An 11,833-nucleotide genomic window follows, 5' to 3' on the forward strand; every position below is an offset into this window, starting at 1 on the left:
AATATCTCCTGAAATAAACCGCATTAATATGGCTCATTAATTAATGACATTAATGGAACATGATTGAGAATTCAGGCGGCTTACCGAAATAATTAACACATCTCTCAGCTTCAAAGAGTTAGTCAGCCTTGGCTCCTATTATGTACCCTTCCCTTTCATTTTCAGGCCTCAGGCAAACAAAGTAAGACTGGAATTTATTCTTACTTGCACATATTTTTGTACTTCACATTTTACCTGAAGTTTGGCAGCTCCACCTTTGATGAGGCCACAGATAATTTCCTCTACTCGTCCAGGGTCTTTGATATGGACAGTTTTTTTCTGAAACTCTGGCATCTATAAATAATAGAGCAGAGAAGGAAATAAGAATTAATAAAAATACAGAGACATAGTGGACTCAGTTGCTAACATTAAAGTAGAAGTACTACATATAAACATTGCAGCATGCCAAGTCACACTGTTTCTTATCAGTGCCCCCGTACAGATTGGGGAGAACTGGAAAAAGAAATACACAATCTGCTTTTGTCTTTGTCAGTACTGCTTCCAACATGTTTTTCCCTTAATTTACCTTAAATCAGGTAGCCTACCCTTCACAATGTCCTCTCGTTCTGCATCAGCTGGAAAGCAGTGTGATGGAGAGGAGGCAAGCTGAAGGCAGCATGTCCATTATTGTGGTTTCTGTAGGATGCTTGATGGTATGTAGAGCTAAGCATGTGCTATGCAAGTGCTCATATACCCCATGATCACAGCTTTTAGTTGATCCTTAGACCTACAGTACACTGATATCAGAGAAGCTGGCATCAGAGACCATCTTCATCGTGGTATGGGTTGTATGCAAGACCTTGCTGCTTTCCCATTATATACATAGGCTAATAATTTTTGAAAGTTAAGGAACACTGGATGATCTGAGTAACTGAACTTCCAACCTGTTTAATTTAAAAGTTAGGAGCGTTAGGGGTGGGGGAAGGGATTGCTTTGCTTCAATACTTTTATTGTACTTTAACTCTCCAAAGTCAGGTCACCTAATATTTTCATGTGCTATTATATCAATGATGCAGGTATGTGGATTGCCTACATATATTCAGACTAAACCAGCTTCAAATGATACAATTTTCTTCCATTAAAGTGTATAACAATGTAGATATAGATATACAAACAAAACATTTTTGCCTACCTCCCAGTTTATCCACATTAAGTTTTCACAGTACCTTACGGCTGGCATACTTTAAAGTAAGACACATTGCAATGTAAGTGCTAAAAGAAAGAACCTGCTTACATTACAACCATTTCCAAATATAGACAATGTAAGGGCTGCCTCCCCCACTCCTATCTGGGTGTATATTATGAAAAGGAATAAACTTTGAACATTTGTGGGTTGTCTCTGCTTGCTGGTAATAAATTTATGCTTATGGAAGACAAATTACTGTAATAATTCCAGCCTTGTGGTGGTAAACAAAAATGCTGTACTCAGTTGCACTGGCACCAAACTAAGGGAGTAGCAGAAGTGACAATGCTTGGTACTTATTTTTAGTTTGTGAATTCATAGTTCACTTGCCAGAACTAAATTCCCTCTTCTGGGCAACACTCCTATGCACCATTTAATTGTGCAGTAAAACCTCTGCATCCAAGCCCTTCTTCTGTACATGAGAGTGTTGGTGAAGGGATTATAGGATGCAGCTGGCCACAGCTAAGTCATTATTCAAACTTGTGCCTGCTACATTATCTTTGCAGCAATACACTATAAAAATTGTGTTTTTTAAACAATGAGTTTTGATTCTGAAGAAAACTGATAGGGCGACCAGAATCACTCTTACATAGCGAGCAGTCACCACACTGTCGCATCACGCTGTCATTCCTTCCTACTCTGGACACTTAATACATCACCGACTGCATCTCTATCAAGAGCTGTTCAAAGCCTTTCAAGCATATGTGCAATTCGATTTTCTTCATGAAGACTATTACAACTTATTTCAGTCTGATAAGCGGTCCTCTGATATACTGTCACAGTATGATCGATGTGTACGGATATTAACTGTTAGATTGAAACTTATCTTTTATTCTCAAACTTTACAGGTCATAAGACATTGGGTGCAGGGTCCTTTTGGCCAAAGTGCTTCCCCCTCCCACTTGCATTCTAAAACCTGAACAGTCTAAATCAAATGGTAGGGGGTATCTCTGATGGCTCCTAGGAGCTTCTTATCCCTGCGGTGGGAAAGCTCTTTTCTTTCTTCTCCATGCCATCCCTTCTGTCCCGATCTGCACCAGTGTTGTCCTTTTGTTCTTCCTTTGCCTCGTGTCCCCCATATTTTGCTACCAAGTCTTTATTTTGGATCCGCATTTCCTGGGCTCCCTCTAAGCAGAGGTAGCCTAACATCCATTGTATTAGAAACAATGAGATAACCAGTACTGTCTGTAGAGAGAAATCTACTTGCAAAAGCTGTAGGAAAGTTAGTCATCCTAATTAAAGTCAGCAAACCTTTGGTCATGCTGAAAGTAATGGAAATAGCCATGTTGAATAAGGGCAATATTAGCAGATGAAGACAGCTGGGAAAACTCTGGAGGAAACTGCACACCTAAAATTGACACTCGCAATATCATCACAAGGTAACTTTTTTTTTGACAATGCTTGAATAAATACCTCCTCAGAGGTAAATCACAATTTCAAACATTTGAACAGAGTCCCACCGTTTCTCTACTATGCACACATGACTTTGAATGAAGGTACACATTAATCAGCAAGCTAGTTTAATTTGGTTTGGATTTGATAGAAGTTGAACCTGTCAACTCTAAGTAAAGAAAATAAAATTTCCAATTCTTTATGCTAGAGACGAACTCCAATGAGGAAAATTCCAAAAATGAAATGCTAAAAACATTTTGGAGGCAGTTGGAGTGGTCTTATTTAAGTTTTGAATAGTTACTGGTGAGCAAAACAAGCTATACTAAAGAAGTTTCCTATAAACATAACACCTTCTCTACCAAGTACATCTTGCGTGACTTCTGTATCATGTTACCTCAGACTAAAGAAAAATGTTGACCAAGGAACAATCCAAGTCTACTTGTACTATGACCACAACGGTTAAATTTCTGTTGAGTAGAAAGGCATTTCAACAGTTCTTGCTCAGAAGAGAACCACACTTTCTTCAGAATTGGTCAGCACCGTTCTGTAAAATCTGCTCCTGTCTTTTCTCTTTTAACTGGAAGGACATTCATAGTATTAGATAACCTCAAAGTTAAATTATGAAAAACTGAACTATGAAAAATCATTAAGAATCTGACAAGGATGCAGTGAATTCCTCAAAAGCGTGTCTTAATCTGCTGATTAACAATAGTCCTTTCACACATCTATAGGTAAGTCACAAGAGGGCTATACATGCAATACATTTAAAGACAAGCAGCCACAAGAACTAGTGAAAATACATCAAGAGCTCTTATGCATATGGTAGAACAGAAAACGATATTAAACATCTTTTCCGAGACATTTCATAAAGTTTTTTGCATTTTGTGGACTGGTGATGAACGAAACTGGAATAGATACTTTCACATGCAAATAGAATTCTTCAAGCATATTAAAGAGGGATACTTGACTTTGTTTTGTGTTTTTTCACTTTGGGAATTTGAAAATTACTTTCTTTAGCTTTGATTTAATAAAGTAGACATGCTTAGAAAGGCAGGAATGCTAAAATTTTCCTGTGCAAGAGATCAGACAGCAGTAGGTTGGATTAAACACTAAGGACAAGGACTTTATGTAAATGCAATAGATTTAGATAGAGATTGGAGAGAGAAATTTTAACTTTAACATTCTAGAAAAATGTTGGAGTGCCGTTTGAATCACCTGGCACTGTTTTATTTTGTACTAAAAGAATTTTCATTTTTGTTTCTGGAAAAACTTTGAAGTGCTGTGTTATTCCTGTTTTTTTTTAAAGCATAACCAATTCAGCACATTATGTTTTCAGCAAGCCAATGCCCAAGTTTTGGAGCAGAAGAAAAGCATTATGCTTAACCTATGCAGAAAAATGACTCGCTTCACTTTCACTCAGGTAACTGATGCTGAGAACTTGGGGTTTTCCAACGTTACGTGAGAATGAAGATAGGGCAGGCAGGTTCACTACTCCCTATTTAAGAAAGTGCCACTTTCTGAAGGCATGGCAGTCCTTTTTAGGTAATAAAATACCAATCTAATGAATGTTTTTGCAGGCATTATGGGTACAGCCTGCATCTTGAATACAGTATGGCTTTCAGCAGACTGGATGCCTAAATCAGGCAGTTACATCTACCCGACTGAAAATCCAAGTTGGTGGTATTGGCATCTCTACTTAAAACAATGAACTTGTCTTCATAGCTGAAGTCATAAGTGGATCCAAGCTGGAAAGAATTTGGAGCTCAACAACTGAAATTAAACAAAGAAGTGTGATGCCAACTAGAAGAGTCAGAGCAACATGAAGTTTTCTAAATGAACTTTAACAGTTCATGAAGGCTCTAAGAGTCGACTCAACGTTCATAAGCTCAATATACTGTGATGCACAGGCCAGTTAAAAGAAACCCTAGGCTGTATCAGGACAGTAAGAATACTTATGGACGATTTTCAAATTGAAGGTAAATTGTCTAGAATCCAAGGTTCAGTTCTCTTTCCCTTCTCTAAGGAGACGCAGAAGAAACAGACAAAACTTGGAGAATGGCAAAATTATTAGAAGCCAAAAACTTGCAATACAAAGGACTAGCTCAGGGCTGTCAGAGCCAGAACGTCTGACGCACAGATTTTTGCCCTTACTCTGGCTGAGATGGGAGGCATTCCTGTGGTGGTAGCCAAGTGCCTGGGCAAGAGCCATACCACTGAAGCCCCAGCAACACCACAGGGAAAAAAATTGGCACTGCAGCTTGTTTCTGTGGCGACAGCCAACCCAGGATGTTGGGCCTGGTTCCTGACCGGCCAAAGCAAGTGCTGCATGTGTTAGATCTGGCATGGGGGCAGATCTGAGTGAGATCTGGCATGGGTGAGGTCTGTGGGCCTGATCTGCCCTGCAGTGCCAACCCTGCACCATTCATCTGGCCTGTGAGGCCAAATGCGTTTGACATCCCTGGACTGGACTTAGAGAACACAGAAAGGAGAGAACTCAAAAGAAATATCAGACATAGAAAATAATTTTACAGGTCTCGGCAGTTAGGTACCCCTATTTATCTGGTTGCGCTACAAAAGCATGAATGAAGAACTACAGTCTTGAGATAATGTACAGTGGGCATGAAGAAATTAATGTGACTGCACTGAAAGCCAGTTGCACAGGCAGCATAGAAAGTGAATACTAACTGGCCACAACCTGAGGTTGGAAGTTAGAAGGTCTGTATCCTTCAGAGGAGTAAAGTTCCATAACAGCCTTCCAATAAGAACAGAGGTAGGGAGGGAAATAGATTGTGATTAATTTGTGAAAGGGATTGTATTGCTACAGGGATGTTCAACTGTCTGCCAGCATACTACCCCCGAAAGGTTAGCATACAAATCACTGGGCCCCATCTGCCTGGCTGCCCTTTACCTATTCCCCCAGTTGCTTCTGTCTTGGCAACTCAGAGGGGGTAGAGTGGCTGAGTTGCATGCCTGGTAAAGAAGGGTGCTGCCTGCCTGCACTGCAGGTAAATGGTGGGTGTGGGCACAGCAGGAGTGATCGGCTGCCTGTGCTGGGTGCATGTGTGTGCGGGGAGAGAGGAAGGGAGGGGGGAAGCTAGGTTGTACACACAGGCCAGGGCACAGACATTCAAAAAGCCCACGGCAGAAAGTGACATGGTTTCCGTAAGTGGCATAGCTTAGATGGGTAGTGAACAGAATACACATTTGCTGTTTGGTGGGGGATGCAAATCTTAGACTGGATTCAGCCACTTTTAAACCAGTCTGTGTGTGCCAAACTTCTGTTCTGTTACGGGTATAGACTGGTTTCCAATCACTTATATGGGTAAAAGCATAATGTCTGTACCTGGCTAGTGAAGGAGAGGTGGGAGCTAAGCCTCCCACTTGGTGGTGAGGACCTGGAAGGGAGGGGAGGGAACAGAAAATGTCTGTCCATGTGGCATGTGGTCCTTGGGTCTGTAACCTGTTACCTGTTGTGTGGGGCCCCTGAGTTTGCACCCCTTGAGGTTTGTGGTCCATTGCTGTCCAGAAGTTGGACAGCCCTATATTAACATACTATTTTGGTTACAAGTCAACCCTTTATTCCCCTCCAGAAAAAAAACAAACAAATTCTATCTGGCCACAAGGTCTACCTATAATCAGACCCTCTATCTTGACTCTGACACTTGCAGTATTTTTGTGCATGCAAAATACAAAATGATTTTTTCCAATGCATTTTTTTTTAAGCATTTAGCACTTCAGATTTTTTCCTTGTTATTAGTCTCTTTAGTAAGATTTTCTATGGCACTTCCAAGGACTTTATCTGTAGGGTTTGTCTGAGATGCAGTAAAAGCTGTTTTTCCTTAAAAAAATTAACCTGAAAACTAGGCTAACATGCAGGGTCTGCTTGTAATTGAAACAGTATAACAGTTGCCTACAATAGCAGGGGACTGAACCTGATGATAGGTGGGCGGGGGAGGCTTTCCAATCGTACATTCTTAAGCCTAAGCTTTGATGTATGAACTCTAAGTGACACACACATTTAGAAATCCATCAGTCCTAAAGAGTCACAGGAGGGGACATTAACTCCAAAGAATATGTGGTGGAAAGTTCCAAGACTACAGATGACTGCTTGAAGTACCTTGAAAAACTACACTTGCATCTGTGCATGCAAGTTAAATAAAGTTAGATAATAAATCTTTAAATTTCAAACAAACAAGAGAAGGCAATTTTGTTTTTATTTTAACATTTCCTTTAGGCAATAGGTTACTCCTACTCTTTTCTCATCAATATTTATTTTTACTTAGTGCTCCTGGTATCCATATGTTGTGTGTTTTTCTCATCAGCACTTTTGTATTAGTAACTTGGTTACCCTGAGGAAATGGAATAGGGAGGTAGAGAATGAACAGTCAAGTCAGTTTGATCATTAAAAAACCCCAAACCAAAACAAAACACTACATGAAAAATCTTGATCTCATCATAGTTGTTAAGATCAAGAGTAGGCTTCAAAAGAAATAAGGGTGCAAACTATAATCTACTTGAAGAGCTACAAATCAAAATACTGCTTTGTGGTGGTAGTTGCTTTATTGCATTAAATGCCTCTTAAAAATGCTAACAGGCGAGTTGAAATTTGGGTTTCTAAACACTGTCTGCTAACCATTTTGGTTGCTCTTCCAAGAAGAGCACAAGTGGTGCATGTGGGTGTGGCAATGCACACACCTGAAGTTGGTCTAGCTAGGTCTTTGACCACTATTGTAACAAGGAAGGTAGTATTAAGATTTTAACTTGTTAAACAGCTTTTATAACCCAGGTAGCTGACCATGCCCAAGACCACTTGTCAAAGTAAAATAATTATTAGGGTCCAATTCTTAAAAAGGTTCCTCTGATTTACTGGGTTTTGCTCATAACTGCAGTATTTTTTTCTAAGCAGTAACTTAAGATTTATCTATCTAATGATTAAATACCAAATCAGTCATCCCTAAATCGTGACCGTGCTGTTTTCCTGCACCAATTCATATTCACTTTGGTACTTTTAAGTAAGCCCCCTAAAATGTTCTAAAACCGTTTCAGCAAGTCAGCCATATCCTGATTCTGTGCCCTGAAAAGAACAAAAAGCAGCAGCAATATTCCTTTAAGAAACCTGGGTATTTTATCTGTGTAATTATGTAATATCTTAAATCTGACAGTTTTCTCTTATGTTCATTTATTTACAGCATGGAACAGACATACTGGTCAAAAGTACCCACTTGATTTTAATAGTTTTTAGGTCCTGCAACTCAAAAACAGCTTCTCAGGTTCATCTGAGGTTAATTCTAACAAATCCTGTTTGACGGATAACTAACCATGAAAAACTTCCAGTTGAAAGCAGCTCTTTTTAACTCTTCTATTACCCATAAATTAAAGTGGGATTCAAAGGATTAAAATTTGAACTGAGTTTTTCCTAATTGTGTAGACACATAAAAGTGACTTTATGCATGGGGTACATATTCAAAACAAGACTAGTCATAATTAAGAGGTTGTCATTACCATATATCATAAGACTCCTAATCAGCAGTATAAACATCTCTATTTTTGGTAGGACCTTGAACAAGGCGAGGGGGGGAAGGCGGTGTATTTTTAAATGGAAGCCTTGTAAACCGACACTGCTTGGTATATATCAAGTCTTGCTTGTTTTGCCAAGTCTAACGTGTTATGTATGCTGCTCATAAAGAAGAGCTGCTAGGGAAAAGATTACCCTGCATGACTATGATCAAACGGAAGACAGACTCTTTGTGACAATTCAAGTATTATTCAGAAGTTATTTCATTATGTGTCTCTGCTGTGTCTGTCACCTTAAAATGAGGTATTTTCTCACTGTATATTCATTGGGGGGATGCAATCTAGTATGCTCTCATTTTGTAAATACACAAAGCACACAACCTAAGGAAGCCATGTGGACAGCCAAAAACTACAAGATCTTGGACAATAATAAGTCATGGCAGGTAAGAATGATATTTTAATGTATATGAATACTGATGTCATAAATTTTAATGGTCATCACCACTTGTTTTCAGACTTGTGTAAGGAAATTTAAATCTCGACTAAACTAAGCAATCTTCTAGGCTTCAACTCCATTAACAGCAACTTTAAATTGAAAAGAAACATGCAAAATCTGTTCTAACTTAATGCTATTTCTGTACAAAGAAGCTGCAAGTAAAATGCATAAAACAATTGTAATGAATGGTTTTTTTTGTGAACTGTTATAAGGCTATGACAACAGTAACCAGTTAAAATGTTTAGCAAGGACTATTTTGGACTTTTAAGCAGAGTGCTTTTAATATTATTTAGTTATAAGACAGTCAGGGAATTAAAAGCGCCCTGGGTCCAAAGTCTCAAACCGTCACATTCTCAGTTACAAAAAAGTAACAAAGACAGGACAAGGTATCAGTGTTAGGTTTGTAATCTGATATCGTGCAAAAACTTGAGGCTCATTTTCCCAATAGCATAGGGCAAATGTTTCATGAAAACAAAAATGAAAAGGCTATGTCATTACTTTTCTCTCTTTCAAACCCTCTTTTCATTTTGACATGATTGCAGGAATATTATTTTCTAGGAAGAAACCTAGGGAAAAAGTGCTGTATCTGAAAGCCTGAAATGCAGTTTGTTTGTTTGTTTTTTTTAAACAAAGCATTAATCTCCATTTTGGCACTAGCTGTAACAATCCATATTTAAGTGCATTTGTCAGAGTTGAGTAATTAAGGTGTTTCCAAGGTTCTGAGTTAGAGCCTGAGACTGGCCACTTCCCAGTTAAATCTGGTATCAAATGGGTACCCAGTCCTTCTCACTTGGGATGTCAAAGATGTGATGTAATACAATACTAGCCACATGACTTCCTTATGTTCCACTGACTACAGAAAATGGCATCCTTAATCTTGCTAGTGATGCGCTGACTGTGCTCATAGCAGATCTTTGACTTTGTAAAATGAGAGCTACCTTGGAAACCGTAAGTTTTAAATGCAAATACCTTGCATATCATGGCAAAAAATTGTGAGGTAGTGTTACTAAGTCCTCATCTTAGACCATGGTTCCAAAGCGGAAAAAAGTTGATATGTGCTATTTTAATATTCTCAAAACAAAGAATTGATTAGGCACATATTTGTTTTTAGCATATTTTGCAATTCCAGAATTTTAAAAATGGTGACATAAAAAGTAGGAGGGGACTTTAAGACCTAAACATAATAGCTGGCATTTATTAAAAGAATAGGAAAGATTTACAGATCATGCCAAAATCTGAATTTCATTAAATAGTACAAGTATGTAATGATTTCCCTATTTCAAGGTCTCAGTCAAAATATTTACTATACTCACAACTGTGCTGAATTCCAACTATATTTTTGGAAATCTTAAGAGATATGTCAAAATTTGGTGAGATTATTGTTGGACATAGACTGACCGTGCTTTCTCTTGTGCTTTTTTAGAAGAGAGTACCTGTGCGTTGAGCTTAGGGCACTCTTGAGTCTTCTGTCCTTGATTTTGTCCTACTGCAACAACACAGGTGGCAAACAGAGTCCAGAGACGCAGGGCTTGCATACAGGCTGCCAACAAAAACCAAGCAAACCTCTTTAAGAAATGGTCTGCTACATTCTCTGCTCTTTAGCATTTTTGTTCTACATAAATAAAAGCATGTACCCAGACAACAACTTTTTAGATCCAGTTGAAGTTACCCATATTTTAAGCTGTACTGATGCACATTTTTCATTTTTTATCCACTTAAAAAAAAAAAAAATCTATTCCATAACTCCATCAACCTATTTTTCTTTTTTTAAATCTGTACTGGTTTGAAATCTACACTCAGACATTTATATAACAGACAATATACTAATTTGTCAGAACAAGTAGGCATAAATAACAGGGCTTGATAACTCTGGCTTAGAAATGCAGGCAGAAAACAGCACCAGTCTTACTGACATGAACAGCTCACACTTACCAGAGGGCTTTGCTGGAGCAGCTGCCGGAGCGAAAGAAAATTCTTCTTGCTTGGGAAACACTAATATAGCAGCACAAGGTGCAGTTGAGGGCGTTTCCAAATACAGCCCGACTAATCCCTGTGCAAAAACCCCAGGGTCCTGTGACGCATATCAGCAATGCACGGCACTTTATTATGCTCAGTGATACAGCCTGACCGGCTTAGAGATGATCAGCTGGCGTACCAACAACAGAACCTTTGACCTTCACTGAATGAACAGCTTTCATGGATGCAGCAGACAAATCTGGATTGCTGTAACTGAGGAAGGCGCTTGTTCTACAAGGCAAAAGACTATTTCCTTGGTATATTTCAACACTTTCCTTACCAAAGCTTCCTGTTTTCTTACCGAAACTTCCTTGCTTACAACTCATTAAGAGAAGGGGTACACAAATGTGTATGTACAGGAAACAAATTACAACAAACTGCTTAGAGAGTCATTCCCTTGGCTTTAATTATGCATGCGATGACAAAAGAGGAAGTCAAGGAGCCTTGTTTGTCAGGATTTTTTGGGAGATGGGGCCTCAACATGCTTTCAGCAGTTTGTTATTAGGCACAATGCCAAACTGAAGAAAACAATACTTGGGGAAGGGAAAGAATGGCACTTTTAAAGGGAGTTATTTTTATTGTAAAAGAATAAAAAATGGAGGAGGCTGGAGAAATCAGAAGCTTGTACATTTAAAAAACATGAAATGTGTGAGGTCAGTGCTCATGTTCAGCAGCAGTAGGCAGAAGTTCTCCCATACTACCCTATGATGCTGGCTTAAACAGATTTTTATTTTTTTTTAAGCCCTCAGAATCGAAAGTCATCAGTAGACAGTATGGCTCTGGGTGCTATTTCTGCCAGACTGGATGAGAGCATACAAAAGAGAGAAAGAGACTAAAAACCAAAACCCTGCACAACAGAATTATAAAGCCTCATCTATGCTAAAGTTGCATCTAGAGTAGGGTGAGCTGTGTCCAATCGTGGCCAGAAAGAACCAGCTTTAGGGAAATGCCAACTGTTCACTCTCATGCCCATCATTCCCTATCCTGACAATGTTAGTAACAAGAAGTAGTTAATCATTGTTTTAATGAGTTTTTTTTGGTGGAGGAAGGTAGGGGATCGGTTAGTTGCCTCCCCACTAGGAACTGAACAAAACCTCTCTTATACAAGTTGCTAAATTCTTTGTATAGACAGAAAGTTTCATAGTTTCATAGTTTTTAGGGTCGGAAGGGACCTGAGCAGATCATCTAGTCCG

At 38.9% G+C, this 11,833-nt stretch overlaps 1 protein-coding gene across 4 annotated transcripts in view; it reads right to left on the bottom strand.

Annotated features, from left to right (window-relative positions):
• The window catches only part of NT5C3A (5'-nucleotidase, cytosolic IIIA), a 45,596-nt gene that overhangs the window by 9,041 nt on the left and 24,722 nt on the right, over positions 1–11,833 (bottom strand). Inside the window, exons 1-3 of one of the 4 annotated variants that reach the window (XM_019538407.1) lie at positions 10,557–10,663; positions 10,058–10,164; positions 235–333 (exon numbers count right to left, since the gene is read on the bottom strand). In XM_019538407.1, coding sequence (XP_019393952.1) covers positions 235–333; positions 10,058–10,159 — 201 coding nt within the window. In that variant the 5' untranslated portion in view covers positions 10,160–10,164; positions 10,557–10,663. Of the gene's footprint in view, positions 1–234; positions 334–10,057; positions 10,165–10,556; positions 10,664–11,833 lie in introns of those variants that run through there. The other 3 variants (XM_019538419.1, XM_019538411.1, XM_019538398.1) reach the window with 3 other exon arrangements.

Source organism: Crocodylus porosus, unplaced genomic scaffold (assembly GCF_001723895.1).
Source record: "Crocodylus porosus isolate Cpor-Errol unplaced genomic scaffold, CroPor_comp1, whole genome shotgun sequence".
In the NCBI taxonomy this organism is placed as follows: domain Eukaryota; kingdom Metazoa; phylum Chordata; order Crocodylia; family Crocodylidae; genus Crocodylus; species Crocodylus porosus.